The 19,533-nt window shown below is 41.9% G+C and overlaps 1 protein-coding gene across 1 annotated transcript in view; it reads right to left on the minus strand.

Annotated features, from left to right (window-relative positions):
- The window catches only part of DIAPH1 (diaphanous related formin 1), a 117,383-nt gene that overhangs the window by 55,360 nt on the left and 42,490 nt on the right, over positions 1-19,533 (minus strand). Inside the window, exons 9-17 of the mRNA XM_069589878.1 lie at positions 18,717-18,825; positions 18,148-18,258; positions 17,728-17,846; positions 16,958-17,074; positions 16,377-16,492; positions 15,785-15,849; positions 14,916-15,095; positions 13,394-14,143; positions 12,415-12,529 (exon numbers count right to left, since the gene is read on the minus strand). Of these exons, the coding sequence (XP_069445979.1) occupies positions 12,415-12,529; positions 13,394-14,143; positions 14,916-15,095; positions 15,785-15,849; positions 16,377-16,492; positions 16,958-17,074; positions 17,728-17,846; positions 18,148-18,258; positions 18,717-18,825 (1,682 nt within the window). The remainder of the gene's footprint in view (positions 1-12,414; positions 12,530-13,393; positions 14,144-14,915; positions 15,096-15,784; positions 15,850-16,376; positions 16,493-16,957; positions 17,075-17,727; positions 17,847-18,147; positions 18,259-18,716; positions 18,826-19,533) is intronic.

The following is a 19,533-nucleotide window of genomic DNA, read 5'->3' on the forward strand; positions in this document are numbered from 1 at the left end:
AGATAAAAATCTGTATTAGTATGTGCTACAAAGGCAGTTTTCAAAACCACTGAAAGAAACTAATAAAATGGCTACTTCTCGGGAGTTCCCTGTTTCAATCCCTGCTCAGACAACTAGGATCCCACAAGCTGTGCACCTCAGCCAGGGACATAGAAAGGTTGAGATGGATGAATACTAGGAAGGGAATGAGACTTTTAAAAATATCATCTTGACTTCTGAAGTACCTATATTGTTTGCATAGAAAATGAGGTAATACAAAAGCAGAAATAAAAGCCCCAGAAGAAACATTGTATAGTGAAGATACCCTTGGTACTCCCTGAAAACTAGTATGTCCTTATGTTTGGAGGGACATTTGTCTCCTACCAGCAGAAAACCAAGTTCAGACCCAATGACTCCCAAGGACTATAAGGGATCCTCAGAACAGTGCTTTTCCCTTGAGGCACCAGTGCCAGGCTTCAGTAAGGAGCCCAGGAGCACCAATCGCTCTTCTGCAAAACCCGCCCAAAGCCTAGCTCTGCTCTGACACTTCCCTGAGACCCTGTTCCTCTTACTAAACACATCTCTAATCTCTACCGACTCCAGGTGTGCATGGTGAGAGAATAACCAAACGTGAGTAAGAGTTATTTCCAGTCAGACGCAACATCCTTCCATCATGACCTGGACCCCTTCCAGTCCCTCACAACTCCACCTGTCGTGTGGGCCTGAGAGAGCTCTCACCACCTGCCCTCCATCCACCCTCTTCAGGCCAGCCAGTTTCTCAGTACTTCCAGCTACTTCACTGACTCCAGAGAACTTCTTGAGAACCTTCCCTTCTAAGATGCCTGTTGAGATCTGGCTGGGAAGATGGCAAGAAAAGAAGTCTGTAAAAGCAAGTGTGGTAGCAGTTAATAGAAAATGTCATATTGTTTCCTAACTGATCTGCATGACCTCCATAAAAACAAGGATAATTGTACAATATTCACTCTGACAGAGATATCAAAAATGTTATTACCAGAAAAAGTAAAAGGCAGCTTTCAGACTATGGCAGAGAATGGAAGACAGTAAGCAGAAAATGGAAAAAGAAATAAACACTGAGGTAATGGATTGAGCCATATTAATGTATCTATAACAAAATTATATGAGGAGCTTGTTAAAGACATACCCTTCTACAGTCCCTGTAACTCAGAATCTCTGGAGGTATAGAGCCCAGGTATTCACCTCCTCACATAATCCTTATGTGCACTCAAGTTTGGGAATTACTGGGAGAAACAGATATTTAAAGATAGGGACTAACTGCACTAAGATGATAGGAGCTGAAGCAATATTCATCCCATACAGGATGGTTTAAGTCTCAGACAGCGCCATACAAAAGGACATTTTGTCAGAAATCAAATCTGGAATCTGTAGGCAATGGGAGATGGGACCTCGAGTTTAAAAGCTACAGTTGCAGTCTGAATAGCTAGAGAGAAGCTTTAACACTGGGATTATTTTAAGATAATCAGAAGTTAATAAATGACAGAAGGGTTGACTACATACAAAAACCTTTTTGCACCAGCAAATTCTGCCCAAGGCAAGCTAGGGGAATTCCCTGAAGGAAATTAATTCAGTACAGTATCTCTGGGAAATGATCAGTAAATAATCAGGGGGTAATTCTATTACGTGCTTGAAGTACCTATTCAGTAGAAACTGAGACAAAGATGATATTATGAATGTGCGTATGATGGGATTACAAATATATACATATAATGAACTACCAAAATGGTAAAATATCAATATAAGCCTTTCTTTAAGTCTCTGAAAGGAAGGCTGTTTTCATGAAGCTATCAGACTAAAACGAAAACAAAACCAAAAACATTCTCCAGCCTCTGGGTCCCCAGAGAACAGTAACATTGCTCCTCCAGGAATACAAGCGGCAATGCGACAAGACCCTTTTCTTAAAGGGCAAGCTACAGCTTCCTGTCTTCATTTTTACTTACAGTCCTCCAAGTGAATTTCCTGACCGGTAGAGGGCAGCATACCAGGCAGAGCATATTTGAATACAACAGACGTTGCCGCTCTCTAACGTGACTGCATCACTACCAGACGTAACAATGACACAGCTAAAATAGAAGAGCTCCATGTGCCATCTGGTGGCGAAAAAGGAGAAGCGCACACTGCAGATAAAACATATCAAATTCCTCTAGTTTAAAAGGAATTAAAGTTAATTAGCTTTATCTGATGACATCCTTCCTCAAATCTCCACAAGTAAATCTTCTGTGGAATCTGTATCAGCAGCCTTCATGCGTAAGAGTTAAAGTTTTACACCACTTTAGCTCTCTATCCCCAAATACCTGTTGTAAGCAAGGAGCAACTCCTAACACCTGGCCCCACTGTATGGAATAAAACAAGCAAACCAACACAAGAAACTGAAAGGCTGTCAAAACAAGAGTGAGATGTAGACAGCACCAAAGAAAGCTTATCCAAGAAAAAAAGAAAAGTACAGTATGAGAACCATAAGTTTAGAACTGAAAGGTATCTTTATCTATCTCATTTTACAGGTGAGGAAAGAGTCAAGGTAGGAAGGATAACCTTTGGTTCAATCTCATTAGTGATCAGATAACAAGGTAACATTTTTGCCTCATCAGAAATTAGCCAGTTTGGAAGGAAGTATAAATGGTACAATTCTACACCAAGTAATTTGGGTCCAGAAATTTTATTTTTAATAATTTACTATGCAGAAATACAAGTATGCAGGGATAAATAGAAAATGTTTCTAGCAGCATTGCCTGTTACATAAAAATTAGTAATTTAAATTCTCAATAAAGGATCATCTGGTATTATTTTGACAGAATTCAACCATCCTTTAGAAATAATGAGGTAGAATATGAAAATATATATATATATGTATAACTGAATCACTTTGCTGTAGACCAGAAACAGCATTGTAAATCAACTTATACTTAAATTTAAAAAAAGAAAAATAATGAAGTAGATCTGTATCTAATGATATCAAGAGATGCTGAAACGTCACGCAAAATACATAGCAGTATATACCAAATGGGATCATACACATCTCATTAAAAATATGTATATTCCCTCACATTTCTATAATGTTATCTTTTAATTCCTCTGCCCCTTAATTTTCCAGTAAGGTTCTATTTGAAAAGTTCCCACATTTTCTTCTCTGAACTGAAGAAGAATTTTGCCTATTCCTTTATTAGAATAACATATACATATGAAAGGTATCTGGTCACTCTGAGAGGTGAGAAGGAGAATTTATACTTTCAGTGTATTGAAGTGAGGATATGATGTTAGACCAGAAACTGGCTTTAGACAGGAACACAGTCACAGAGGAAGACACAGAAAGTAGGTTAAAGGAATGGTAGAAGTCTGTGTAACAACTTCTGACTGTTTCAATTTTTTCAGTGAAGTAGGAGAGTAGGGAACTGAATGGACTAGAAATGTTTAATATCTGATGGCCTAGTAAGGCCAAGCAACACTGCAAACCGAGCAGAGGAGACGCAGGAAAAAGAACAGCCAGTGAGGCAGGAGAGAGACTGCGTCCTGAGAGCCAGGCGAGTAAAGTGTACCAAGGAGAGCAGGCTGTGTCTCCAACGTGTTTGCTTGCACAGCTGCAGGTGCAAGACTGATAGACGGAATCAACCAGGACTGTGAACCTACCAACCAAGCGTGATGAAATGAGAGAAAAAGGGAAGGATTATTATAATTTTGATGATAATTTTACCTGAGGAGAGTGAAATCTAGGAGGTGAGGGATGGTGAAAAGAGAAGGATAAATGAAGTGGCTTCCTAGTGGGTTCAGGACTTCCCTGGTGGCTCAGAGCAGGGTTTGATGGCTGGGTCGGGAAGATCCTCTGGAGAAGGAAATGACAACCACTCTAGTACTCTTGCCTGGAAAAGCCCATGGAAGGAAGAGCATGGTATAGGCTATAGTCCACGGGGTCACAAAGAGTAGGAAATGACTGAGTGACTTTACTTTCACTTTCTTTCCTAGTGGGGTTGGAAGATTGCTGGGGTTAGGGTACCAAAGACAGTGAGGTAAAAAGATGGAAGGTGATGCTATTACAAAACACCCTCTCATCCTTTTTCTGTTCCTAAACTTATACCCACAGAACCCTGTTTTTAATTTGGGGACCTTATCTTGGGTTCTCTAAAACTAAACTACTTCAGCATTTTATTTTATGCTGTTCCTGTGGTTCAATCTCTCTTCACTTAGCTTTCTATCTAGTTTTTACTACACTGATGGATACATATACATATTTTGGGACATGAATTGTATCTTACACAAGAAAAAGAAGGTAGGTAGTTTGAAATTGAGATTGCAGAGGAGCTGCAGTTCTGGTGATGATGGTGTAATTCAGATGGGTGAAATGGCGTGGAGTACAGATCACTGGAAAAGAAGAATGTAAGGAAATGTGAGGCCAGAATATTGACAGGGTCATGACCCTTCTGTATAGAAACTGCTAAGAATTAAGACAGAAGGAGTCCTGGAGAGGAGGAATAACTTGGGGTGTTAGTAGATAACAGCAAAGAGAGAAACTGGGGATTATGATTCCATGTAATGAGATTAAAAATTATGGGTTTTTAGGAAAGAAAAAGATGGACTGATCTGAAAGTGGCAATGAAGAACAAAGGGGACATCGATCCTATACACTGGGGTGAGGAGCATGAGAGGAACGAAACAACACATGAGAGGGCAAGAGGGAAAGCAGTGTTGAGGGAAAGCCAAGTTGCTGTTAGAGCAACAGAGTCAAGTTGATGACACAGGAGATTCTGTTAGCAATGGGCCATAAATTCTAGCGTGTCAAGAGCTCAGATGAGATGGGAGGAGGAGGCAGAATAGGAGACACACAGAACCTGATAGGGATTCACATATGAGAGATGAGGACAGCCTGGGATTCTGCGACTTCCTGTGGTGATTGACATAAACCAACATAGATGACACAATATTAGCTACAGTGGGTTCAAGGCAAACAGTGACGGCAAGGTTTGGAGTACAGTGGGTATGTGCTGTGGTTCTTTTACACTACCAATGATGGACAATCACAACCCGGAGAAGGTGTAGTACTTATGCCACAGGCAGGAGTCCTTCTAACCCTAGGTGATACAGGTAGATTTATGTCTTTAAATCACAGGGGAGTATTATCTGATAGTACAGAACTTCCCAACTGCTCTGTGCTAACAGTCTGACCCTGCTCAAAATGCAAGACAAATTAGTAATTAAAAGACAAATGTTCACTTGAACAGCACTTCTGGTCCTAATCCTATACTCCTGAGAGGGTAGGGAACTCATGAAACAAGACACCTTTCTGCTGAAAGACTCACTGAGTAAGGTAGAGCATGATGAGCTTTTAGAAACCTTATATCTAGAGGTTAAAATTCCAGAGCCTGTAAAGATTCGCGAGGATGTTTTCTGATAAAGATCCGACTGGGTGGGTGCCACCTAGTGGACAGAAGAGGCTCACAGGAAAAAGACTCTGAGATCCCTTTAGGGAAAGGGCTGCTTCTCCAACACAGGCACCTGATACAGCCTGAAGCCTTAAGCAAGCAGGTTCTGGAAGAGCAAGAGACAGATAAACCCACCACTTGCTGTCAATAGTTCTGACTTGGACTACAACACAAACCTAGGAATCCAGACTCACATAGTCAAATCCTAATTAGAATACTGTTATTTATGAAACCCTCAGTTTTTTTGTCAGGATCTTAATTTCAAAATTAAGAGCTTTTTCAAAATTACTGTCACTAACCACTTGTAGAATGCTCTGATGCTCACTATTCTGGAAATGCACCTCACATTTTAACAGGGCGAGGGCTGATGCCACATATTGTCCACTGCACACCTACTAAGGATGATTAGCCTGTGGATCTTATAAGTCCAGAAGTTTTTTTGGAAGGAAGAAATAAACCTAAAAAGAAAAACATCACTGTACTCAGAACATCAGTTTTCACTTACCAGCCTACATTTTAAGAGGCCATACTTTTAATGGGAACATGATTATCTACAAGAGAGTCAGAGTTAGAAGAAAAGCAGAATGAAAAACTAAAACGAGTTGCTTTGTTCTACCTGAGGCTACCCCGGTGATGAAAATGTTCCCGAAGAAAAGATGAAAAAGAACACAATTTAACTACTGACCATGTTCTCAGGAATTCAAGAAGTAGATTCAATAAAGAAGCTATGAGAAAAGATTCCTTGCTGATCACCCTAAGGAAAGTGAGAGTGAAAAAGGACTAGATGTTTTACAGCACTGCCTATCAAATAAAAATTCAAAATATTCTCTGTCAAGGAATAAATCAACTAAGTAAATCCCTGATTTACAGAAAGTCAGGAGACCAGAAACAAAAGAATAATCCTTAAGAGAAAAATGCATAAAGGATTCTATAGTATCAATTTGGGGACCACTTCCTCTTTCTTCTCTGGTGGCTCAGAGGTTAAAGCGTCTGCCTGCAATGTGGGAGACCTGGGTTCGATCCCTGGGTCGGGAAAACCCCCTGGAGAAGGAAATGGCAACCCACTCCAGTATTCTTGCCTAGAGAATCCCATGGACAGAGGAGCCTGGTGGGCTTTAGTCCATGGGGTTGCAAAGAGTCGGACACGACTGAGCGACTTCATTCACTCACTCACCCACTCCTCTCTCTTAGCTCTTCTCTTAGTAAACAGCACACATCTTTCCGAACCTTAATGAAGCAATGGCTGGAGACCTCTGACTACAAGAGGCAGATGTCAAGAGTAAGGTGGATGTTGTCTTTAATGGTCATTCCTGGAGGAGCCAGTCACTATATGGAAGGTTGCAGGTTATCACTAAAATGTAAGAGGAATACAGCCACACTTAACAAACAGCAGAGAGTAGTATTTAGCAAGTGAGAGAGGAAACAATGTAATATTATGAAAACCTTGTGTCCAAATGACTTCCTCATCAAGACTGGCAACTGCTGGGCTGAAATCATCTAAGCAAGACGTCTACTGTACTAGACATGCATGCTGTACTTCTTTCTCCAGCTGGATTAGTTTGACTAGAGTTGAATATACTGTAATCAGAAAATGGCTTCTCTTCTTCAACCCTAAATATCTGATATCTTACTTTTCCTAATCGAACGTTGCTCCTTTTTTGTACTCATAAGAGTTACTTCCAATTCAAGGATACTGGTGCCATGATGAACGAGGTGGTAGCAGAAGCCAGCATATCCCCCTCTTCAAAGCTTTCGTGTTGATCTCAGCCTTCAGAAGCTCTTAAAAGCAGGAACATACACATCTGGAAAGCAGGGGGCTAGAGCAGGACTTTGGAGTCACAGTCTGGAGTCTGAATCCTGCCTCTGGCACTTACCATAGAGCCTTGAAAAAATTATTTAACCAATACCTCTACTTCTTCATCTGGAAGATGAAATAGAGTGGTAACGGTGACTGAGATGGTAAAGAATCTGCCTGCAATGCAGGAGACTGGGATTTGATACCTGAGTTAGGAAGATCCCCTGGAGCAGGGAATGGCTACCCACTCCAGTATTCTTGCCTGGAGAATGCCTTGGACAGAGAGGAGCCTGGCAGGCTACAGTCCATGGGGTCACAAAGAATCAGCCACAACTGAGTGACTAACACTACTACTACTACTGAGTATTTACCTATAATTTAATTATAGCATCAATATTAAGACTGTGAATGAGAGACGTGGTTACTGAAACTGGTTACCTACTTGAAAAAAGGATTAAGAATGAAGGTGTTCTGCAATGTCATGCTAGAGATGCTCAAAGAACCAGAAACCTTGCTTTCACACTGAGGACTCTAGGTCCTCTGAGTCCTCACCTCTGAAGTTTCTATAGCTCGAAATTCTTTACCTGATGAAAACCTAAACTCTAAGAATCCTAGTCTTTTTCACTAAAATGTTTTTTGGGGGCCAGGCTGCAAGAAAAGGGCTCCCTGGGAAGAGTCTGTATTAAGTTTGCCAACCAGAACACCAAGAAAGGGAGGCTCTGCTCAGGAAAGGCAGAGAGCAGGTGAGGTCCCTGGATCACAGTGCATGCTGAGGCACTGGGTCCACATACAGCACCTTCACCTGCTACTTGGATGTCAAGCAACTATCTGTCCCTGAGAAACACACATTAGAACCAGCCCTGACATTCAAATACTGCTTACATCACCACAGATTTGCAGAGTAAGTCAAAGGGAAGAAAAGCACGAAAATGTAGAAGGAAAAAAAAAAATTGAAGTCAGTAAAACACTGAAAATCCAAAGAAATAATTTTTAAAGGAAGAAGTATTTGCTTTGGGTTGGAAGATAATTAGAAACATAGAGATCTAGTGTGGTTGATGACAAGTAGGAAAGTTTCATTGCATGGGAGTGTTGCAGATAACTGTTAAGAGTTGGGTAAACTATAAGTACTTGTTTGGCAGGAAAAAAAAATCTCTTCCAGGAATTTCTTAAAGTGATTAAAATTTAGGCTGTTTAGAAAATTGCTCATGTTTTAATAATTATCAAGACTACCCTCGCTAGTGCTTCCTAATAAAAAAGACTGGGAAATTAAGACAGGGTGACAATTTAACACCTGAAAGTCCTACCTATAAAGATATTTAAAGACTAGCTAGAACTGTCCTTAATCAAAGTAACAACAAACTATTACTGATGATTATTACTGCATGAAAATCAAAACTGACACTAAATTGACTAATTCATACTTATTCTTTTCAAATTAAGATACAGCTCTTTCTAAGAATAATTTAAGGGGGTGGGGAAGCCAAAGCTGTCAGGAAGTTAGAATCATCAGTGACTAGAAAGTAGTTTCCAGAGCAGAAACTGAGACTAAAGGAACATTGAGAAGTTTGGTTACACTATTGAAAAATAATAAAAGATGGGATAAGGTCTTGCTTAGGTTAAAACATTATATACCAATTCATAGTGGGAATGAAACGCTGAGGAAAACCACTAAACTGAAGAAAACTCTGCTGCAATCAACAGCAATACAAATGTACAGAATAAAAGAAGGATGGTGACAGAGCAGGGAGGAAAAGGGACCCTGTCATTTGCAGCGGCACTCAGGGAAGCTACCAGAAAGAAAGTGACACCAGAAGCCAATACAGGGATAGATTCTGTGAACTTACAGATTAGCAAATTTGATGTTGATTTTCACTGTCAACCAGTCTTTGTTGATATTCTATAGTAGTATAAGTCCTTATCACAGAGTTTTTAACTAAGAGAGTGGAAGTAATTTTCTGGGCTGAACTTTAGTTCAGAAGGTAGTAAATCTCTTAGAGGAAAAGGCACCTTTGCCTGAATGCTAGGGAAGCAAGACAGGCCTGAGCACTGTGATCTTTGACTCCCAGATACATACATATACTTAACAGCTGCCAGTAGCATGGGTTGTTTTGGTTTTTGTTTTTATTTTGGTCCTGTCATGCTTTCCTGGTGGCTCAGATGGTAAAGAATCTGCCTGCAAGGAAGGAGACCTGGGTTCAATCTCTGGATCAGAAATTTCCCCCAGAGAAGTGAATGGCTACCCACACCAGTATTCTTGCCTGGAGAATCCCATGGACAGAGGAGCCTGGCAGGCTACAGTCCATGGGATAGCAAAGAGTTGGACATGACTGAACAATTAACAGAGGTATGCCATGTAGCATGTGGGATGATGCCCCAACCAGGGACCAAACCTGGGCCTCTGCAGTGAAAGCACCGAATCCTAATTACTAGGCACCAGGGTACTCTCTCCATTAGGTTTCTTATTAGAACAAAGTGCAGCCTAGTATCATCAGATCACTTAAGGAAAAAGGTAGTAATTGTCTTTAAAAATGCTTATTTACTGGTGAAGGGGAATGCTCTGACTGGTGAAGGGGAATGCTCTAAAGTTGCACTCAATTGTTATCACTAGGATCAAAATAAACCTCTAAATAAACAAAAAAGCTGGTAGAAGATGGAAATACAAAATTATTAGGTTCTAACTCAGCAGTGGCCACAGGACTGGAAAAGGTCAGTTTTCATTTCAATCCCAAAGAAAGGCAATGCCAAAGAATGCTCAAACTACCGCACAATTGCACTCATCTCACATGCTAGTAAAGTAATGCTCAAAATTCTCCAAGCCAGGCTTCAGCAATACGTGAACTGTGAACTCCCTGATGTTCAAGCTGGTTTTAGAAAAGGCAGAGGAACCAGAGATCAAATTGCCAACATCCGCTGGATCACGGAAAAAGCAAGGGAGTTCCAGGAAAACATCTATTTCTGCTCTATTGACTATGCCAAAGCCTTTGACTGTGTGGATCACAATAAACTGTGGAAAATTCTGAGAGAAATAAGAATACCAAACCACCTAACCTGCCTCTTGAGAAATCTGTATGCAGGTCAGGAAGCAACAGTTAGAACTGGACATGGAACAACAGACTGGTTCCAAATAGGAAAAGGAGTGCGTCAAGGCTGTATATTGTCACCCTGCTTATTTAACTTATATGCAGAGTACATCATGAGAAACGCTGGGCTGGATGAAGCGCAAGCTGGAATCAAGATGGCCAGGAGAAATATCAATAACCTCAGATATGCAGATGACACCACCCTTATGGCAGAAAGAGAAGAACTAAAACGCCTCTTGATCAAAGTGAAAGAGGACAGTGAAAAGTTGGCTTAAAGCTCAACATTCAGAAAACGAAGATCATGGCATCTGGTCCCATCACTTCATGGGAAATAGATGGGGAAACAGTGCAAACAGTGTCAGACTTTATTTTTGGGGGCTCCAAAATCACTGCAGATGGTGACGGCAGCCATGAAATTAAAAGACGCTTACTCCTTGGAAGAAAAGTTATGACCAACCTAGATAGCATATTGAAAAGCAGAGACATTACTTTGCCGACTAAAGTCCATCTAGTCAAGGCTATGGTTTTTCCAGTAGTCATGTATGGATGTGAGAGTTGGACTATGAAGAAGGCTGAGCGCTGAAGAATTGATGCTTTTGAAGTGTGGTGTTGGAGAAGACTCTTGAGAGTCCCTTGGACTGCAAGGAGATCCAACCAGTCCATTCTGAAGGAGATCAGCCCTGGGATTTCTTTGGAAGGAATGATGCTAAAGCTGAAACTCCAGTACTTTGGCCACCTCATGCAAAGAGTTGACTCACTGGAAAAGACTCTGATGCTGGGAGGGATTGGGGGCAGGAGGAGAAGGGGACGACAGAGGATGAGATGGCTGGATAGCATCACTGACTCGATGGATGTGAATCTGAGTGAACTCCGGAAGTTGGTGATGGACAGGGAGGCCTGGCGTGCTGCGATTCATGGGGCCGCAAAGAGTTGGACACGACTGAGCGACTGAAATGAACTGTCATTAGGCATGACAGTATTTTTCAAATACTGCATCCCTCTGGGGAAATAACTACAATGCCCCATCACAAAACAGCATCAAACCACAAAAATTAGGAAGTGAAGAAAGAAGAGGCCAAAAGAGATCAGCTCTTCTAAAATGAAAGGGAAGATACGAAGGTGAAGATGAAAAGCAAGAATTTATATGAAAAGACAGACCAGAAGTCAGGATCCCTGGATCTGGTCATAAAACCTTTGGCAAGCTACTTAACTAACCAGTCTATGAACACTATGGAATGGAAACGACATACACCCTGCCTATCTCATAAGGTTTCTTTGCAGGCTTAACAGGGTAAAATATGTTCAAGAACTTTCAAATTTGTAAAACACAACACAAATGTAAAGTAACAGCATTATTATTTAAGCTGTCCCTCACCTTCCAAAGAAAGAACAAGTATATGGTAGCTTTGAGTTAAAATAATTTTCGTCCTTGTCAGTTAACATCAGAGTTACTGGTCCTTCTGGACTCTTAAAAAAACTAGCAAAAGAGAAATCAGTCCCCAGTTTCTAGTCTTAGTTTTCAAAGAGAAATTCCTTTACATCTGTTTCACTGTTTTCTCTGATATTCAAGAGACCCAACTACATGGCTCTTCAGTACTCTTACCTTTTGAAGCTGCAGGAGCAAATGGCCAGGAAGGAGAAAGCATCAGATATTGGAAAGAAATGGAAAAAAAAAGGGATCACGTATGGTTCTTTGTTATTATACAAAGACAGTTGCTCAGCCACCTGACCTATTAATACTAAGGACCCTGCCCAACTCTGATCAACTACGTATATAGGTTTGATGGTGGCGCCTTAAAGGCAGTGCCAGAATCCTTTCAAGATGGGCCCAGCCTGAGCTCTCTGATGTTAATCTCACACCCCCACATGCTCCACTGACATAAAATACCTATATGTACAAAAACTGAGGACAAAACACCTACGTGCAACAGTTCTCTTTGCCAACTCCAGCATCCCCAGAATACAAAACCAAGCTTACTTTCTTCTGAATAAGAAACCTCCCCCACCAGCTCTCTTCAGTCCTCAACCAGGGAAGGGAAAGAAATGGGAGACCACCTTAAAGAACCTTCTAAGTCCTAGTCTGGCCCTTTGCCAGAAAGAGGAAAGGACTCACTCTTGGTCTGGGCAGAAAAGGTACTGGTAAGTTTGGCGAAAAGTTCACTGTTCTCAAATCGGTCCTCCTTCACCTTTGTCCAGAAGCAGTCCTGGGAAAGGTCCTCAGCGACAAACTGTAGATACAGGCAGGTGTTAAGAGTTACTAAGCTGAGCTCTGTACTTCCCATCCTAGAAAACTGACTGAGATGCAAAAGCAGCAGCTGGCTGTGCTATCAACATCTTACTAGAGTGAGACTAACCTGGGGCACAGAGAACAGCTATGCTCTTTGTGGTAGACCAGATGATGATTCCAGCTTGTGTGCTTAGTGGCGTTTATTCAGAAACTAGACTCAGATATGCTGCTTATCCTCCTTCTAACCCCAAATCCTCTACTTTTAGAAGCAATAAGGCTTTATTTTACATCTTCCCTTGCTTTACATTACACTTTCCCCATCAATGTGGCTAAATGTACCAAATTCGTTCATTTTATGAACAAGTTCCTTTATTTTCACTTGGTTTCCAAAAGCAAAGGACTGATATAGAATCGTAAGGGTCTCAAATACATACCATACCTGTGCAATCATATCCTGTGTAACTCATTTACTGGATGGGCAGAGGTGGTAGGGGGCTGTATCCATAAATCTATGACTTTTGGATGAGTAAAATTATCAGTACCTTGCAGATCAGTGAAATGACTATTATCAAACTATGCAGTATCATGGCACTCATATCCTCAGTAAAAAGGGCAAAAAACATTAACTGTAGGATAAGTTTAGGTTTTCTAGCAGAGTACAGGCTCCAAGAACTCTCCCAAGTGATATCTGGCATGTAGGGTATGTCTATTATCTGCTGAATAAACATATGCATGAGTGGAACTTGAAGACACACAGACGTGAACCATAAGAAAGGGAAGTCCAACCATGCACAAAACACAAGGTAGGAAGCTGAAGGGTTTTTTTTCTTAATCTACTAATGAAGAGACGGACAGAAATTCTCACCTTGGACCAGTTTGGCCTCCGGAGCTGCACCTCTGGCTTGTAAAGTTTCTTTGGGGTTAATCCAAATGGCAGAACTGGGGCTGCAGGAACTCCAAAAGGGAGAGGTGGAGGAATGCCAGGGCCTCCAGGAAATGGAGGGGGTGGAGGGATTCCACCAGGAAGAGGGGGAGGGGGAGGTAGCATTCCTGGTCCTCCAGGCAAGGGAGGAGGGGGTGGGGGAAGACCAGGACCTCCAGGCAGGGGAGGAGGGGGTGGGGGGATGCCAGGACCTCCAGGCAGGGGAGGAGGGGGTGGGGGGATGCCAGGACCTCCAGGCAGGGGAGGAGGGGGTGGGGGGAGGCCAGGACCTCCAGGCAGGGGAGGAGGGGGTGGTGGGATGCCAGGACCTCCAGGAAGGGGAGGAGGTGGGGGGATGCCAGGACCTCCAGGCAAAGGGGGAGGAGGAGGTGGGAGGATGCCACCACCTCCAGGCAAAGGGGGAGGAGGGGGGATGCTAGGACCCCCAGGTGGGGAGATGAAAGCACACCCAGGTAGAGGAGGAGCAGGAGGTGGTGGAGGAAGACTGACACTGGCCTCAGGAAGAGGGGGTGTGGGGACTGATAAGGGGGGTATAACGGGCCCAGAGTCGCCAGGTAAAGAAGGGGCAGGGGTAACAGTAGCACTGCTAGGAGGGGCTACAGCAGTAACTGCAGCAGAGAGAGAAGCCACTTCTTTCTTGGCATCTTCCAGTTCCTTGGACAGCTTGGCGACCTGTGGAAATACCACCAAGAGGAATATGTCTCATTCCACTTCAGGGACCACTGGAAAGAACCTAAGAAATTACTTGATCCAAACTTCTCATTTTACACATGAAGGGAGTGAAAACAGTGAGTTGATAGGCTCCACCTAAAGTCACAGAGCTACTTAGCAACAGAGACAAAACTAGAATTCAGGTATTCATGTTCTTAGTTCAGTATGCTTTGCATTAAGAAGGCAACTTCAAAGTTTATGTTAAATTCTCCCTTTGATGAGAAATTGCAAAGATCAAGCAAACTAAATATTCTAGTTATATAATTAACATGTGTTATAAATGTAGTAATATAACCACATAAAGTGATCAAGTTATCAGGTATCACAGATCATATAAATATCTATAACTGCAGAGAGAGTATGTAGGCACAGATCTGTCCAGAGATGACTAAAGTAAGAAAAAATTAGTAAACAGAACAGTTTATTTAGTATTTACTCCTAAAGGTACTAAAATATTTCTAAATTACTAGAAATATTATCTTTATCTCTGAGTAGTTCTGTGACTCATTTTATTCTTTGTGTTGTTATGTATTCTCCAAATTGTCTATCTTATGTATTACTTATTCCCAAAACAGTTCATGATTTAAAGAATATGCATCACCTAACTAGATTACCTATTAGTAACTGAACTCTTCCAAGTTGTGAGATGACAGAGTCCTGCTCCCACACAGGCTCACCCTGAAGCTGCTGATGGCAGTCACAGGTCACTCTGCCTTCCCTGTTGGGACATTACCTCTCCTGTGAGCTGAGACACTTCTGCTTCCAGGTCCTGCTTCTCTGTGGCAATTTTTTGCTTTTCAGAATCCAATGAATCCTTTTCTCCCTGAATATCCTGGAGCTTCTGCTCAAAGTCACTTTCCATCTTTTTCATTTCCACCTGGAGTTCATGCCGAGCTGTTAACTCAGAGTCCAGCTAGAAGAGAAAGAAATCAGGTTCTCCCTCTCAGCAAAAGCCCAGTGTTATTCCCCATAATTTACTGTTTTGTGTTAATCCTTTATCTGTTGAGCTCACTGACCCAAGGAATGCCTAGGAAAACAGGCCACCATGATTTTGACCTTAAAATCAAGGTTAAAGGAGGGGAAAGCCAGGGATTATTTCCACAGACTATCTATAATTGGGAGTGGTTTTAAAAAAAAGCCACCGCCACCAAGATTTTAAGGACATTTAACCAGGGCAGCTAAGGTGCACAATGCCAACAGTCTCAAGGATCAGAGTTATCAACAATAGGAGCCCTTAATCAAAGAGAAAAAGAATTCAGACATATTCCAGTTCCTATTATTCTATGGCTAAGAGGCCTGAGACATCAAGCAAACCCAAGTGCTGACAACATTATATGAGAGTGCCACCTGTCTTCCTCCTGCTCGGGGGCCCATGAACTGTGCAAACTCACAACTGACCAGCTCTTCATGATCACATCTATACCACGATCACACTTTCTCCACTGAGTAACCTATACCAGAAAGGTTTCCCCAAGGAACTGCTACTGTGTGCTGAACGCTTCCAAAATATCATGGGTAACTATGTCACATGTTGGAAAAATCACAACCCTTAAACAAAGAAAGAAAGATATAGCTCAATTATTTCTGATCTCTCATACATACCTTTTTTTCCAGCTCTGTAGCTTTGGCTTCTGATTTCTCCACCTTTGTTTTATCAATCATTTGGTCTAAAAAGAAAGCAAAGAGTCAGGAAGTCAAGTTCCCAATTCTCCTCTGCCCCTCTCACTAAGCCCTTCCATATAAACAAAAGGAGCAAAGGTTTCCCTTTGGTTATTTTTCTTATCCTTCTTAATGTTCTGTATGAGACAAAGAAATGGAACTTTCAGCTAAGTTCAACATATAATTTCTGAGTGCCTGTTACACAGTATGGCCACCATGCTGGGTGGCACAGAGAATACCTACAAGTAGTACTTATGAATCTCTGGGGCCAGCAGGAGTTAGAGACAATACCTGAAGTCCCTTCAAAAGGTGGGGAGGTGTATGAGAAGGGAAAAATTTTTTTAATTTTTTGGAAATAAACTAGAAGCCTGTATATTCCTAGCATAGATATTGTTATATCACCAAAGAAAGAGTGAAAATGGAAATACCCATGGGCTAGAAAAGTACCTTCTCTGAAATCTTCACTGAAAGAAAGATGGAAAATGAAAGGTGGAAGCAATGTTTCACGAGGAACCAAACAGATGAATACACTTACCAATCAGTCCCTCAATGTCAATCTGGAGGTGCCGGCACTTGAAGTCAGGATCAGCCCCGTTCTTATGCAGAACTATCTGAGAAATACATTCTTCAATCAACTTATAGTACTGCGGTCTACAGAAGAAACAAAACAAGGTTACTAATGGAAAACCAAAATATAATTTTGGTATTCAGGATCAAGAAAGGTAAATTGCTTTGACAATAGAAGGATCTGAGGATAAATGTCCTGGAAAAGACTTTTTCATAAAATTGACAGAGTACTGCTGCCATGCTAAGAAATCCCCCTCTTCCGCATCAGCTGTGCGCATTTACTTCAGAAAGTCAAAACTTCTTGCCATCTGTCTCCCAGTGCAAACCCTTTTCCATCTAAAATTCAAGCTAGACCCTGCCTGTGACAGACAGGACTACTGCTGAATCTCTAGACTATGGCTTGAATCTCCTGTTCCAACATCAAAAAACTTTATACTGCTGCCTTCCTTGGCTATCGCCTTCACCCCACTGTGAAAGAGGGCAGTTCACTTGGATTTTGCTCTCTCCATTTAGGTTCAGATTAATCTTCCTAAAGGTTTACCGTCTCACCTGGCCTCATAGTCATTTCGGACTAAGAGTAAGTGCTGCAGGATGGACAGGAAGTGCTGCTCTGCCTTTGAATCCTTCACTGTGTTTAAGAGAATCTGGAAGATTTCACTGAAGTCAGTGGAAAAGGAGAAGAGGCTAAGGAAATCATATACTTAGAAAATATGTCTGACAGGTAGCTTGACAACTCTTGTGAAAAGGAACAAGATGCCACTTCTATTCTAACAGCTGTTCCTCCTGTACACCCTGCCCTAAACTTTAAGCTATGTAAACTTCCTTTGGCCAGAGGACCAGTGAGTCAGTGGTACTATACACAGACACAAAATGCCCAGTACTTGGCTTGAAAATCAAGCAACAGACAGAAAGAAAAAGGTAAGTGCCTCAAAGTCACTTGTGGAAAATATCGATAGGTAACCAAATTATTCCCCATGTCAGTCTCAGGGGCACATACAAGTTACAGCCCTATTCCCTGACTTGCCTATGTCCTTCCAAAACCAGTTCCACACCTGAATAAGCTAAGCTATTGTGTTCTAGGAGATCTATACTAACTATGAGGGCTGCTTCCATGCTGAGCAACCCTCAGATGACCTTTCCCAATTTCTCTAGTCCATGCTGAGGTAAATAAATCCACAGCAATCAAAAGACACCTGCCTTATCTACTAAGAAGACAGGCCCTCTTCTGATCATCATCAACACACCATTCCATATAGGGATCTATAACTGAAAACAACTGAATGTCTTGTCTGTCTTCAACCCAGTCAGTAAAAGGATATTCCATCTCCATTCGAATGTCATCCAGCCGTCCCTTCAGGTCATAGGAATCTTCTTCTCCTTGTTCATCAAATACATTAAGCTGCACTCTCATATCTTCATTTTCAATCTCTCGAAGGTCCTGTCAACGTCAGAAATACAGGTCAGGGAACCCAGAAGTGCCTGATGCTGGCTAGAAACTCACACCTTTCACTCTGTGTTTTTTTGGTTTGTCTGGCCACGCTGCATGACCTGCCGTGGTTCCCCAACCAGGAGCTGAACCCAGGCCACAGCAATGAAAGTGCTGAATCCTAACGAGTAGACCACCAGGGAACTCCCTCGACCTGGTTTTTAAACTGAAAATGGAAGTTATCCCAGGGGTGGTGGGGCTATAGGGACAGGAGGAACCAGCCCAGCCTTTCTAATGAAGAGCTGCCTCTCACCTGCAACACTTGGTGCAGCCCCAAGCGCATCAGTTCACTTCGGATGTGAACTCGGAAGTCAAGTTCTTCAGCTGGTGTGATGAGAGCATTGATGAGCTGCAGGCATCCCACCTAAGATAAGAAAATTCAGCAGCTTTGTCAATGTTAGCTCCTAGAGATCAAGACCCATTCTCTTTACATGCATTCTGAGGCTCCCAAATATAACCTAGCAGATGCAGTACAGAAAGGACAAAAATGACTTTCTGCCACAGCAAAATAACCCAGTTTAAAAACAGTCCAGAGAGCTCAGAGGGTGGAAGAACTCCGGGGATTTGAAAGTGCAATTTGTTCTAGGCCTTGGTTTTCCCAGCTTGTAAATAAATACCATGCCTTTTTTCTATCTCGTAATGAGGAAAACAGTTCTTTCCCTGCTTTTTAGAGAGAAGAGTAACCATTTTCCCTTCAGAAAGAACTCTGAAATATAAAATACATTGTTGGTAACCACTCCATGTGTTCTTTTAAAAGGTCAAATGAACTTCAGTCTTTCTATCTTGAATTCTACTTGTAGGTCATTTCACAGGTATACATGCCTTGAGAGCAATGGAGGTCCCACTTTTTAATCCATCCAGCAGTGGCTGAAAACGTTCCACCTCATCCATTTCAGCTCTTTCTGTCATCGCCTCCAAAACCCTTTCATTCCTGCCCAAGAGTGAGGAAAGGGAGAGAATTAGGTGCTCTGGTCAGGGAGATTACACAGGGGCACAGATCAGTTAGGAAACAGACAATATCAACATTCTGAATTTCTCATATTCTTCTTCTTATCATACAGAGCAGAGGCCAGATCACCAGGAAACTAAAGACCATCTCTTCAGAAAAATGCACTCCTTAAAAATCCAGCCCTAGACTCCTAACCATATTTATCAAATTAAGACCCCTGTTCTAGGGTATATAAATTAGACAACTCTTGGAGAGGCATTTAACATTAACAGTTTTTAATGCCAGTAACATTGGCCTACTCCTAGAAAATCTACCCAACATAAATAATTACATAAATATGAAATAATATATATATACTGTACAAAAAATACACGTATGTGTGCTCAGTCATGTCCAACTCTTTGCAGTCCCATGGACTGTAGGCCACCAGGCTCCTCCATCCATGGAATTTTCCAGGCAAGAATACTGGAGCAGGTTGCCATTTCCTACTCCAGGGGATCTTCCCGACCCAGGGGGAAGTGTCTCTAGCATCTCCTCTTTGGCAAGTGGATTCTTTACCACTCAGCACCACCTTTCCTTAATTCTAAGACACCATCTTTTAGAGTGGCAGGTATGTTATAAATTAGTATACTTGTCTACGCTAGAAAATGATCCATGAGACTGCACCACACCATTAACAGTGATCACCTC

Source organism: Ovis canadensis, chromosome 5, assembly GCF_042477335.2.
Source record: "Ovis canadensis isolate MfBH-ARS-UI-01 breed Bighorn chromosome 5, ARS-UI_OviCan_v2, whole genome shotgun sequence".
Lineage (NCBI taxonomy): Eukaryota > Metazoa > Chordata > Mammalia > Artiodactyla > Bovidae > Ovis > Ovis canadensis.